General features: G+C 46.4%; 1 protein-coding gene and 1 long non-coding RNA gene across 4 annotated transcripts in view; one reads left to right on the forward strand and one right to left on the reverse strand.

Annotated features, from left to right (window-relative positions):
• Nucleotides 1-13147, forward strand: part of EXT2 (exostosin glycosyltransferase 2) — a 125399-nt gene that overhangs the window by 111363 nt on the left and 889 nt on the right. The window contains exons 11-14 of one of the 2 annotated variants that reach the window (XM_037166100.2): nt 3051-3194; nt 5126-5254; nt 6929-7011; nt 11047-13141. In XM_037166100.2, coding sequence (XP_037021995.1) covers nt 3051-3194; nt 5126-5254; nt 6929-7011; nt 11047-11143 — 453 coding nt within the window. In that variant the 3' untranslated portion in view covers nt 11144-13141. Of the gene's footprint in view, nt 1-3050; nt 3195-5125; nt 5255-6928; nt 7012-11046; nt 13142-13147 lie in introns of those variants that run through there. The other variant, XM_037166099.2, reaches the window with a different exon arrangement.
• LOC119064420 (uncharacterized) lies at nt 3396-10908 on the reverse strand. Of its 2 annotated transcripts, none has more exons than XR_005085401.2 (5): nt 10755-10908; nt 10238-10265; nt 7455-7567; nt 5764-5939; nt 3396-3636 (listed from the first exon to the last, which is right to left on the reverse strand). It is a non-coding gene; the product is annotated as an uncharacterized LOC119064420 (long non-coding RNA). The 2 variants fall into 2 exon arrangements; XR_005085400.2 differs by having other exon boundaries at nt 5764-5980.

The following is a 13147-nucleotide window of genomic DNA, read 5'->3' on the forward strand; positions in this document are numbered from 1 at the left end:
TCGAGAACAGAGCAGCAGCAGTACACAGCTGAGGAAATGTTTGACATGGATTCATTTGTCTGCAGCTCTGAGGACGATGCCTGTGGCCGGTTAACTCTGTTGGGTACAGCATCGTGTTGATGAGGCCAAGGTTGTGGGTCCGCATGCCCATGAGGTGAGCTGGCTTCACACAAAGGACAGCTGTTTTCACGGGTCCAGACTGGGCTCAAGACCCAAGTCAGACATCACCTAAAAAGCACGTAGAAGATGATCACAAGGAGGTCTGAGCAAGAGACAGCGTAATGACTCAGCAAATATCCCTTTACCTGCTTCTGGAAAAGCAATTTAAAACATGTGCTTTAGCTACGGTGAATTATTACTGCGATCTTCACACACAAAGGATATCACGTTATTATTAATGGCACCGGCTGATGAGCCCTGCTGCAGACATCCTTTCCGAATTAAGGAGGGTGCTGGCGCTGGCTGTGAAGAACAGAGAAGGGCTCTGTGCTTCGCCCTTTCATTCTCAGCGCCCGCCTGCTGAGATCCCGCCTGTGCGCGCATTCAGCACGTGTGTGCGGAATGCCGGCGTGTGCCGGTGCTGTCCTTTCCGTGTGCGTCGGGCATCGTGGAGAGTAAGACAGACTCTGCCCTCGTGGAGTGTGCATTCTGTGGGAGGGACATAGATAATAAAGAAGTGACAATAAGTAATGAACAATTTCAAAAAAATGAAACTTTGGTGAAGAAAGCATAAGGTGAGGAGCCGGGATGGAGAACGGCTGGTGAGGGGAAGTGTTTATCTTGGAGAGGGAGGTCTGGGAGGGCCTCTCAAAGCAGCACATTTAGCCAAGACCTGGCCGACGAGCAGGAACCGGCCTGTTGAACGCTGCAGTCGGGGGAAATAGCAAGTGCAGAGGGCTGAAGGTGTAGTCACAGTTGGTTAGAGACCAGAAGAGCCACTGAAATCGGAGAGAAGCGGCGAGGAAAGAGGTTGAAGGGTGGGCAGGCCCTATAGAGTATGCCAAAGAGTTTGGACGATATGCTTAGTCAGTAGGGATCCTTTTTTATTTTGTTTTGGGGGGAAACATAAAGATTTTGAGGGTAAATGTTACAGGGTGCAGTGTGTCCCTCTAAAAAAAAAGATTCATTGAAACTTGAACTCTTAGCAACCTTATTTGGAAATAGGATCTTTCCAGAGGTAACCAGACTAACATGAGGTCATTGGCTGGGCCCTAATCCAGGAGAACTGGCCACAGAGACACACCCAGGGAAGAAGGGCAAGTGAAGACAGAGGTTTGGAGGGATGCATGTGAGAGCCGGCAATGCCAAAGACTGACAGCCAACAGCAGAACTCAGAAGAGGCCAGGAGCTGTCCTTCCCCTGCAGGTTTCAGAGGGGGCCGGACCCTGCCAGCACCTCGACTTCGGACTCGGGGTTCCTATTGCTCTAAGCCGGCCAGTTTGCGTCACTGTGTCGCAGCAGCCCTAGCGAGCCGACACAGGGAAGTGCTGGCAGCTGGCTCTGTCCTTGGGATTGAAATGAAGGGTCCTCCCTGGACTCAGGGACACCTGGGTGTCAGGGAAGCCCCTGGCTGCTGCAGCAAATGGCCATATGACTTTATACATATACAGGGAGGGGCAAAGTTAGGTTTCGAGTTATGAGTACGTGAAACTCAGAGTTTATTCTTGCTTTATTATTTATTCATATACATATATGCATAAGTATGGAAAATAATGCATATGGGTAAATAATGTAATGAAAATAATATAAGTTTAAATTTTCTGTGTGTAGAAAATAAGACAGAGTCCCCCCTGGTTGAATTATCCTGTACAGCATACCCTCACATTGTTTGAGAAGTACTCTTTAATGATCATTTGGAAGAGCAAGAGTAGAAGCAAGGAGATAAGTTAGGGGCAGACCAGGTGAGAGATGAGGGTGGGTGGGCCCGAGAGAGCGCTAGGAAAAACGGCAGCGGGTGGTCAGGAGAGCCAGCAGGCCCTGCAGAGGTTGGACGCGGGGAGAGAGGAAAAAGAAAAGGAAGGAACTGGCTTGAACGATTGGGTAGATGACTTACTGAGATGGAGAAGATGGAAGGAGCGGCTTACCTGGGGATACGCAAACAGGAGTTACGCTTTGGACCTGTTAAGTTGGAGTTGCCTGTTGTTTATCCAGTGGGAGATAATGAGCAAGCAGTTGCTTATCTCAAGAACGTTCCGAGCCAAGCATAAATTTAGAGGTCGTTAGATTATACAGAGTATTTAAAGTGATTGGAGCTGGGTGCGATCGCTTAGCGAGTTTGACGGAGAAGGCTGGGTGCTCGGGACTCTGGTGCCGAGGTCTGGACACGGGCACAGAGTCGGGGCTGGGGAGCTGCGTGTGGACCCTGGCACACTGTCCTCACTCGCTGGTTAATGGCGTGAACTTGTCCTGTAAAGGTTGAACTAAATTACACAGAAATACGTGGGGAAAGGTACTGGAAGTGTTCCACCCCAAGTTACCAAATGCTGTTTAACAGAACTGTAGTTAAGGGCATTTTCAAATATGGAAATCAAATGTTGTTTTCAGTATGTTATACATTGCAGAATTTCTCCATACTCCTAAGTGTATGAAGTCTTCTTAAAGGTCATGAGAATGGCTAGCTGTGTGTGCCAGAGAAATAGCTATTTATGTGTTTTTAGAAATACAGACTTTATAAGTTTTCACAATCACCGAAATTTAGCAGAGATCACAACAGCGGAGTTAGTCGCAGGGTTCCATGTATCATTCCTTTGCGTGTTCTCTGAATGACTACCCACTTTGGCCCAATTCAGTACACTTTTACTCCACATTTTTTGAAATTTCCAAGCAAGCACAGGAAGTTTTTGAGGAAATCAGAATCCACATCCGTCTTTGAATATTGGCAGAAGAACTAGCACCAGTGCACAAGGCCGTCTTCAGAAGCATGTTCTGACCTCAGTTAGTGAAGATTCAAACCTCTAGGGTCTGTCAGCACCTGTTTGGATAATTTCACATCCACTCTGCTCACTCCTGTCTGAACTTGGAATCGACTGTTGATGTGTTTCTGTCCGTAGGTCTGGCGGGAGTTCCCTGACCGGTTGGTGGGCTACCCCGGTCGCTTGCATCTGTGGGACCATGAGATGAACAAGTGGAAGTATGAGTCCGAGTGGACCAACGAGGTGTCCATGGTGCTCACGGGAGCAGCTTTTTATCACAAGGTAGGGCGTGGGGCTGGCGTGGGGCCGAGGGGACAGACTGAGAGTGCTGTCCTCATTTCACGTGGCCCCATTTAACTTTTGCTGAGTTTAGGAAAAGTCTTCTACCTAGAGGGCTTTGAAAGGCCATGTTGCATGATATTTCTTAAAGAATTAATTTACTGTTTTTCTAATTCTGAAATAATAGCATGCTCATAGTAGAAATTATAGAAAGTTCAGATCAAATTTTATTACATAATAAGAAAAGTCAGCCCTGGCTGGTGTGGCTCAGTGGACTGAGTGTTGGCCTCCGAACCAAAGGGTCGCCAGTTCCATTCCCAGTCAGGGCACATGCCTGGGTTGCAGGCCAGGTCCCCAGCAGGGAGCGCGTGAGGGGCAACCACACACTGATGTTTCTCTCCCTTCGCCTTCCCTCGCTTCTTCTCTGAAAATGAATAAATAAAACCTTAAAAAAAGAAAGAAAAGTCACTTATCACTTTGAGAACCATTATTGTTGTTGAGATATTTTTCCCACTTTGCCTTTTATGTATTTACTTGTGCACATATGCCATTATAAATATTCACAGTAGCCTGCTAATTTCATGTATTATATTGGGAGCATTTTCTCATGTCTCTAACATTTCCCATTTTTTTCTTAACGTCATTGCTAATATACCAGTATATTTAGTATTCTATAAATTATGTGTAACTATTAGTCTATCTTTGCATGTTTAGGTTGTTTCTATCTTTTTTGCTGTTTTAGATAATGCTTAATATTTAATGTTTAAATAATGATTAATAACCATTTTCATAACTGTTTGTACTTTTGACCATTATGATAGATTCCTAGAAGTAGGATTCTATTAAAGGGAATAGAAATTTGGGGGAGGTTTTGGTACATATTTTTGTCTGTTGCTTTCAGTATTGTTTGTACCAATACATACTCCCACCAGTGAAATATGAATATATTTTAGACAAATATATTGTTTGTCTTACCATACACTGCCTTGCACGAAGTGCATGTGAAAATGGATCTTCATGTTCTGGCTGATTTGACTGCTCGTGAGATGAAATTCCTTTTGTGTATTAGCGCTTTGTGTTTCCTCTGGTCTGAGAATTACCACTTCCCGTTTTTGACTCTTTTAATTAGAGAGCGACAGTAGAATACTCGGTTCGGTGATAGGGTGTCCCAGAAGGGTATAGTTCAGTTAGTACTGACTCGTTCACTGTCATCAGCCGCATGAAGAGCTGAGGTCTGGAGAGAGATCTGTTCAGCTCAGCACCGTCGCCTTAACCCGCCGCCCACCGATGCTGGCCACTGTCTCAGTGCGGCCGCCCTCGCAGTTTCGGGGCTCTAGGTCCAGGAGGGTTTTTTGTTCTTAGCAATAATACATAAATAAATAAACAAACAAACACATAGTGGTGGAGTGTGTACACTTGTTAAGTTTTTGCCCGTGCATTTGATGCCGTTTTCATGCGTGACGGCTAGGGTAGTTTCCGAACCGCCCCGGGTTGGTTTCCCTGTAAAGAGCGTGCACCTTGGCGGGTCAGCCCGCTGTCAGCCCGTCCCTGTTCCCCTGTGCGCTGGCTGCGTGGGAAGAACAGAGAGCACAGGGCTGGGCGTCGTGGCTCTGGGGAGGGATTCCGTGCCGATGAGTGTGTTGTGTGTCTGAACCGTGTTCGTAAAACACTTAGTCCGCAGGGCCCGCCCCCGACCACACCTCCACGTGGCACCTCCCCTCTGCTTACAATAGGTGACTTTGAAGAGAATGACAGTGTTGAAGGTCTTGGTCACCTGACCAAAAGTGTTCTGGTCATGCCTTCGCCCTTTCCGTCGGTACGGTGTGGGTTCAATAACAGGAAGCTTGTGCCTGTGCCCCGATTGAGTTGCACTTTATCTGTCCACCAGAGGGAATTGCTACTTGAATGTTTCTTCTTTTTGTCTCACCTGACAGTATTTTAATTACCTGTACACCTACAAGATGCCTGGGGACATCAAGAACTGGGTGGATGCTCACATGAACTGTGAAGACATCGCTATGAATTTCCTGGTGGCAAATGTCACAGGGAAAGCTGTCATCAAGGTAAGAGGCGTCCTTGTCCAGCTCTGCCACTAACCTACTTTGTGGTCTTCAGCGAGTCTCCTGTCTCGGAGCCTGAGAAGTTCTCATGACTAGAAACGAAGTATTGGACTAGCTGGACACTAACTCCCTTTCCGCTTTTTGAGATTCGTGACTGATACCGTCACATTGTAAAACCAAAGGGTGGCTTTGATAATTTACACATATTTTTATACAGTTACTTTAGTTACTATTTTTAAACTACAGTGTCAGAGGTAAAGGCTATGATGGGCCATCTGCAAATCATGTTTTCAAAAAAATGAGTTTTATTCTCAAAGCTGATTTGGAGTCTAGTTGTTAAAGGACACAGTTCATGTCATTCTCAAGACAGCCAATGTGTTTTTCATAGACACTGAGATATTTGGACAATTAAAACTAGTTGTCCCAAATCTTGTCTTTAAATATCGATTTTTGGGCATTAAAGACTACCTTTACTATAATAATATCAGAGACCCCGTGGGATGGATACTTACCTTTGGAAATGCAGATTTTGCTCACATTCAGTCCCTTGAGATGTCCAGGGAGCATGTGCTTCTGTATGTGAGGGAGTCATCTTGACCTCGTTCGTTCTGGGTTGGGATCCTTGCATGACAACGGCACTGCTTCCCGGCCAGATCCCCGTCACTGGAATCCCCTGTCCTGGGAGCTCCTGTTGGAAGCACGGCATGACATTCCGACTGCACCCTTGTACTATCGATTGATGAGAGAAGCCAAATTAAACCAAAGTGACCAAGGAAAGAGGAAGAACCGCTCTCTGTGCTCTCCAAACCTGACCCAGTTTCCATCCTGTCCGCCAGCTCTAAGTAACTGTACAGACAGCTCACTGCAAGGAAAATTAAAGAATGTACATTGTGAAACTCATTTTAAAGGAAGCTTACCTCCAAAGTTGCTTTGTGACCTGCGTCAAGCTGTTTTTAGCCACGCTTGCTTACTCTGGACAGTAACTCCCGGTGTCCTGTGCTTTCAACCTTGCCTGAATTGTCCAGCTTTCTTCCCCTCACATTCCCTCTGCTGTTTACTTGCCTTCACTTGGTTAGGATAGCAGCTTCCCCTGAGTTTGCTACAAAATCATTGGAAGTTCAAGGTTTGGGAAGGTGGGGGAGAATCAGGGAAAAGGATTCAGAGGATAAGGGACCATTGGATTTTGTTTTCTAATTCAAGGGAATTGCAAAATAACCTGGCACCCTCAAGAGCCCGGTGCTGCTCATAGCATTTGCCGTGAGCTGGAAGAAAGAGAAAGAGCTCCTGTTGGAACTAAGGTTACGGTGAAAGTTATGGGAAGCTGTATTTCATCGCCCTTATGACTGCAAGAACAAATGGTGTTTATACAAGGACCTTGGCAGTGAGAAAACAGTCATTAAACAGGAATTAAGGAGCTTGTCATCACCACTTCTTTCCAGTTACAGAAGGCAAAAGCCCTCCAAGCCTTTTTTATTGGGCCCTTGTGAGTTCTGACGTTGGCCGAGCCAGGCAGAATTGAGTGGAGGAATGAATGGCGAGGTGTGTGCGTGTGCGTTATATGTACAGAGGGGAAAGCATCTCCACTCATGGAGCAGAAGCATGCAGAGTGGTGTCACAAGCATGATTTTATTGTACTTGGCACTGACAACCAGGTGTGTTTTTGTGCCCCTCTGGCAGGTAACACCGAGAAAGAAATTCAAGTGTCCTGAGTGCACAGCCATCGATGGGCTTTCACTAGACCAGACCCACATGGTGGAGAGGTGAGTGAGTCTCCTACCAAAAGTCTGCCCTAGCTTCTGATCCCCATTTCCTGCCTTGTGCCTGTTTATGGCACTGTTTTTGAAATACAAGGACAGCAGCTGGTAGCCATAGTCACCTCCTTTTGCACTGTGGGAATTGGATTAGTTCAAGCCCAGGTCACCCAAAGAATTAATTTGGAATGCTACTCACTCAATTTATAATGGCTAGAAGGGTCTTAAAAATATAGCTGGCCTTAAGCTTCAGAAGCCAGATTCTCCATTTCCACTAAGTAGTTAACCATCCACAGTCATTTGAATGGAAGCTAGTTAATTCCAAGGAAATACTGGGGTTTTTTTTTTCAGGGTAATATCTCCCTGTTACAGTAAAAGTTTGGTCAGAAAGAATTAAACCAAACCCCCCCCCAGAGACAAATTACCTTTGCTGACACTACTGGAACACCTACCAAGAACAGGACTGGAAAGCCCAGCTATTCGCGTTACTGAGAGAGGGGAGTGGGGGTTTCCTTCAGTCGCTCCTCAGCGAGCACACACTTGGTGTGGAGTGTAGCCCCGGGCTCTGTGGGTGAGTACAAAGGAGAGGAGATGCAGGTCTTCTCTTCCGACCATCACGATCAGGTAGCAGACCTAGGAGTTCTCACTTGTAACCTGAAGGTCCCCGAGCTCCAAATCTCTTGAATCCAACCCAATTCTTCCTACAGGCAACTCCTTATACAAGACAGTGAGCTCTTCCATCCAGCAGCCCTATTGTCAGGGACTGAAATTCACTGGGAATGTGACAGTGGCTGTGTAGAGTGAGGCATCTAGTTCAAGTTTCCAAGCATCCATTTCTGAAAGCTGTCAGCCATATTAAAATCCTAATACTTGCTTTCTTCTTACTCTTCTTACTATTACTCTCTACATGCTCTCTCTATCTCTTTCATATGTAAATATCTTACCCAAATGACATGACTTGTACCAGCTGTCAGTGTGAAATGTTCTATTACGGAGATTTTGGAAATGTCTGTCACTGGTGTCATAAACACTACCCGTCAAGGGCAGTGACAGTGGCTGTCATAGCTCATTGGGAAGAGAGGCCCCAACCATAGTTCTGTTGGGGCACACAAAATTGTTATTTAAGCCTACCACTGTGCTCTGTGTTTGGGGAGAATTTATCGCATTGAGCAATTGGTTATTGATTGCGCTAAGTTACAATAGTGGGATTATATAATCCAAGAAATAAATTATAGGGAGAAAAGTTGACCTGATAATGGCCTTGAAGCTCATGCTAAGGCTAAACAACTCCTCTGTAGCACTACTGAGATTGTTACAAAGGTAGAGACTAAAATGCAGTGAGAAGGAGTTACCAAACACTGAAGAAAGTAACCAAGGGAGATGTGGAGGCTTCCTATTGGAAAGAGGCCTTTGAGAATAGAATAGGCAACTTGTCCGAGTACTAGAAGGGAGACTCAAAATGTTATAACCGATCAGAGGAAAGAAATTACTTCTTGCCAAGTTGATTTTTTAGGAATAATTTTGTAAAAGACATGGCATGTGAAGTGAGCCTTCAAAGGTCACTAGGGTCCCAGCTGATGATACGCTAGACAAGAGGAGACCATAGGCAGGGGACACTATATGATCAAAGGTGCCAGTCAGCAAGTTCAAGATGCATTTGGCAAGCAGTTAAGAAGTTCAATTTGGCTAGAGCATAGAGTTCTGGCCTGTTAGTGCACAACTGCCTTGAATCCTCAATTAAGGAGCCTGAATGTCTTTTCTCAGGCTCCAGTGAGCCACAGGAGGGTTTTGAAGGGGGGGTTAGCTTTTTTTCTTCTTCTATATTTCCAATTTGTTCTTTACATGCAAGAGGGGAATAGCTTGATCTAAGTATTGTTTTGAGATAAATTTGGAAGTAATGCATAGGATGGAACAAAGATAAAGAGAATGAAGAAAGAACAGTCAGAAGGCATGAACTATACTGAGTGTGGAAAGGAAGGAAGGAATTAAATTGCAAGAGATTTTTCCCCCCGAAAGAAGATGTGCTAGAACTTGTTTCCAACTGGGTAGGTGTGGGAAAGTTATGGAGGAGTCAAGAGAGAGAACTTCCAGATGTCCAGTCAGAAAGAACGGTATAGTACCTCTGATAGTGTAAATAATCCAGTTGGGGGAGATGCTAATTAGGGGAGTGGTGGGTGCATAGTTGTACCTTTAATAGTGTAATTCATGAGGCCGAGAAGAGACTTTAATTGTGGGTGAAGTTGGAGAGGAGTGAGGTAGGTGAGTTGGGGGTTCTGCCCCCGTGTGTGCAGGGGTAGATACGGGGCAAACAGGCGGAAGTGTGGGACTAGAACTCTAGAAAGATTAAAACAATGATATTTGGAAGACATCTGCCCAGTGATGGCAGTTGACTAAAGAAAGGCCAAAGGCAGAATCTTGAGGAATTCTGACATTTAGGAGACAGAACGAGTTACCGGAAACAGAAGCGACTGCTGGAGAGGCCGGCAGAGAACCGGGCTCTGCAGTGCTCAGAGCGGGGGAGCAGCAGGGGACCCGCACCCTGGGGGGAGGGGCTTCGGTGACTTTGAAAAAGAATCATGTCATAGGCTGGTGGGGCTCCAGGGTAGAGAGCGTGAGTCTGTGGTGAGGAAGGAGAGTGAGTGAATTCAGACTGCCTTTTTGAAGAAATTTGTTAGGGAATTGGTTGGAAATCAGTTAGAAAGTGGGAGTAAAGTCATCCAGTCTTTAATCTGGATCACTAATTAAATAAGGCACTGAGATTGGGAGGGAAGAAGACATGGTTTAGGCCGTCTTGTGTAGACCAAGAGATGGAGTTTGAACTGTAGAATGATTTGTTTGTCTCACTTGTGTGATGATTCCTTTTGCAGACAGAATATGCATTTTGCACACAGTAGTGGAAGGAGTTAACCATTTCACAAGTTACGACCTTATGTTGGGTTTTGTGGTTCAGTAAGCTTATTTATTCTGTCTTTGGGTTCCAGAATGAGAAACCTCAGCTGTGCAGGGAAGTAGCTTTAATACCTTATATCCATTTCCAGAATCTGCCTTTACATCTTGAAAAACCTGGAGAATTTGTTACTGCTCATTTTGACCAACAGCTTCAATAAGGTCAAGGTGATATGGCCGACAGTGTTGATTTATGAAAAAGAACATAGTATTTTCAATTCAAGACATTCTTTGTTAAAATTATAAGTTTGCCACGTGTTAACTGTCTGACTTAAGGAAATTGACTTACCTTATCTGAACTTCAGTCTTTTCATCTCCTAAAATGGGGATATTAACAGCTATCAAATCACAGTATCCATTCATTGGTTCAACAAATATTTATTGAGTATATTTGTACCAAACACTATATTATATGCTGGTGACTAAAGTAATTTTACATGAGAGCTCGTAGCACAGTGCCAGGCAGAATTCTTTTCCTTCCCAGTGTCCCAGCATTAGTACTAAAGTCTCCTGGTTACTTAAGGTCATTGTATGTGTTTGAGAGGAAAACAGAAAACCATTGGTCCTTTCTCCCCCCCCCCCGCCTCCCAGATACTTCCACCTTTAGAGATAGGTATTGGCAGTTCTTAACCTGTTCACACTCAATTAGAAAACCAACCCAGGGGACCAGTTTCTGACAGGGTAGCTGGACACTGTGCAGAACAACTCAGGTGGGCCACCAGCAGCAAGCCAAACTTCTATCTGTCCTGACCCGTTCCCCAGCCCAGATCCCTGTGTGAAAAGAAAGTAGAAAACGTTGTCAGTACCTGGCAGGAGAATTCAGGACCTTTACCATTCAGAGCAGGCCAGCCACTTCTCCAGTGTAGGCTGTAGGCAGAGAAAGAAGTACTCACTGAACCTGGCTTAGCCAGCGGCAGCTGTCAACAAGTCAGGCTGGCCGGAGCCCCAGTGGCCTCTTGCCTGTGGCCCAGGCCTGTTGGCAGCTCTAGTTACAGAGGAGACATTGTCCTCATTATTCTCCAGGGGGCCACGGAGCCTCTCTGCTCTGCCAAGAGCCATGATTCTTCTTTAATACCTACTCACTGGTCCCTGCACTAGGCAGAGCTGCGCTTTGCTGGCCAGAATCTACAGGCATAAGAGCTGGAAACTGGAGGAGTCAGCACATGATTACAGGCAAAACAACTGTCAAAAGTAAGACCTTGGAGAAATCTGACTTTGCCGCTGCCTTGACCCCATTATTTGAGCTGTTGTCCAAAGCTTGCTTCATACCATTTTGTTGAAACTCCTCAGTCTTTTTTCCCGATCTGTCCTCGATTTGGAACCTATGACTACTACCTCCTGAGTCTGAAAAGACTGCCAGCAGGAGGGCAGCTCCGCTCCCTGCGAGCGATGCTCAAGTGCAATGAAAGGAGCAGAGGCTGCATTGCCAGTGGCGCAGGCACGGTGCGAAGCCCCGCTCCGCCACTCTCCATCCCTTGGTCCTGGGCCAGGGTCTTTACCCGCTCTGTCCTACTTTCTCAGCCCGCCTCAGGAAGCTACTGGACACCCAGCCTTTGGGTGCATACAAGGAAACACTTTAAAGAATCAATATGATCATGTATGTAAAATATTGGGCATGGAATTGGTACTGAACAGTTGTTCATTCCAGCCCCTCCCCCTTGGGCCCTAGAATGGTGTTAATAAATAAATTTGTATCATCTCATAATTAAGACTTTAGCCCTAGCAGCCGGAATGCCTGGGTTTGGCCTTGCCTCGTACTCGTTACTTGACGTGTGGACAGGTTCCGCAGCCTCTCTGGGTGGCAGTCCTCCCCGTGTAGAAAGGGACTGGCGGTAGGACCTGCCCCACGGGGCTGTCGTGGGGGCGAAATGGGTCTGAGACACGTAGACCACTCTTGACACAGTATTAGTTGTTGATTTGCGGTGTCGGCGGACATGATGGCATGAGCTACAAGAGCTCAAAATGAAATCGTAACACACTTTTCTAGAAACAATGATCAAGAGACAAGAAGTAATAATGACTGGCTTCTTTATTAGTTGGTTTCTTCCTAAAGCTCCAAGTACTCAAATAAATACTTGTTGATTAAAATAATTTTGGAACAAAGCCCACAGTACCTCTGAGGGCAGAAGAGGCTCCTGGTCTGCGTCTTGAGGTTCAGCCCTTCCTTGGCAACTGGTTCTGCCTCTGATCAGTTCATTCCATTGTAGCTCTTGGTACCACAGCCCTAACTGAGGAGAGCGTATTGACCTTTTGGAAACTGTCCCTCAGCTCCCCTTGTCTTCAGAAGTGGTTTTTACAGGGTTGTTACTCCCCTCTGGTCTGCTACTGAAGCGTCCTCGTTACCCAAGAACAGTCACTTGGCCTGATTGACCAGCACCATTTCCCGCCAGGATGCCTGACCCGCTCACCTCCTAGGAGGCTGCTCACCAGGCTTGGGTGGGGGTGGGGGTTAAGGAACTGACTCTCCCCCCACCTCCGGCCACGCTGAGCTGTTCCGTCACCAACGTGGCTGCTGACTGCTGGTTCTGATGTGGAAGTGGCTCATATCATGGAAGCTGTTCTGCGGGGACTTCAGCTTTCACAGCAGAGCTTGTGGACGTTGACTGACAGTTTGCAGATTGCCACTCACAGGCCTCCAGCAAATGTGGGGTGAATGGACGAAGTGTTTATTGTTTGAAGTTGAGTTTCACCAGCCCCGTAAGGTTCTTTCGCCTTCCATGGCTCCGTGGGTAAGAGCCGCCTCCTGCCTGTTCAACTGCGGTAAAGCTAAGGCTCCATCCGAGCGGCTCTTTCTTTCGCCTGCTCTTGAGCTGGCAGAGATGGGGTTAAGAATGTTGGCAGCTAATCCACCTTGGTTTGAGGCCTGCTGGTGCTGATCTGGAAGAATGACTGGAATTTGAGGGGGAGGGGAAGAGGTATCTGACCTCTGCGGGCCCTCCAGAAGGCATTCGCTGTTCACTTTCTCCCCTGAACTGACAAAGAGTACCACCGCCCGCCACCCATCACTTCTTGTGTCCATACCCTTCCAACCTTTTTAAGAACCTGGGAGCAGGCTGGGGCTACTTGGATTTCTTCTGTTGATGTTGAACATTATGTATTTTGCTCTCACCTATCAGCCTCTTGAACATCTTTCTCTCCCCGCCCCCAACTCCCCTCCCTGTTACCTGCTCTGTGGCCCTCCTCCTTCTCCAACCCCGCA

The sequence above is a fragment of the Artibeus jamaicensis genome, unplaced genomic scaffold (genome assembly GCF_021234435.1).
Source record: "Artibeus jamaicensis isolate MK-2021 breed Jamaican fruit bat unplaced genomic scaffold, CSHL_Jam_final contig_797, whole genome shotgun sequence".
Classification (NCBI taxonomy): domain Eukaryota; kingdom Metazoa; phylum Chordata; class Mammalia; order Chiroptera; family Phyllostomidae; genus Artibeus; species Artibeus jamaicensis.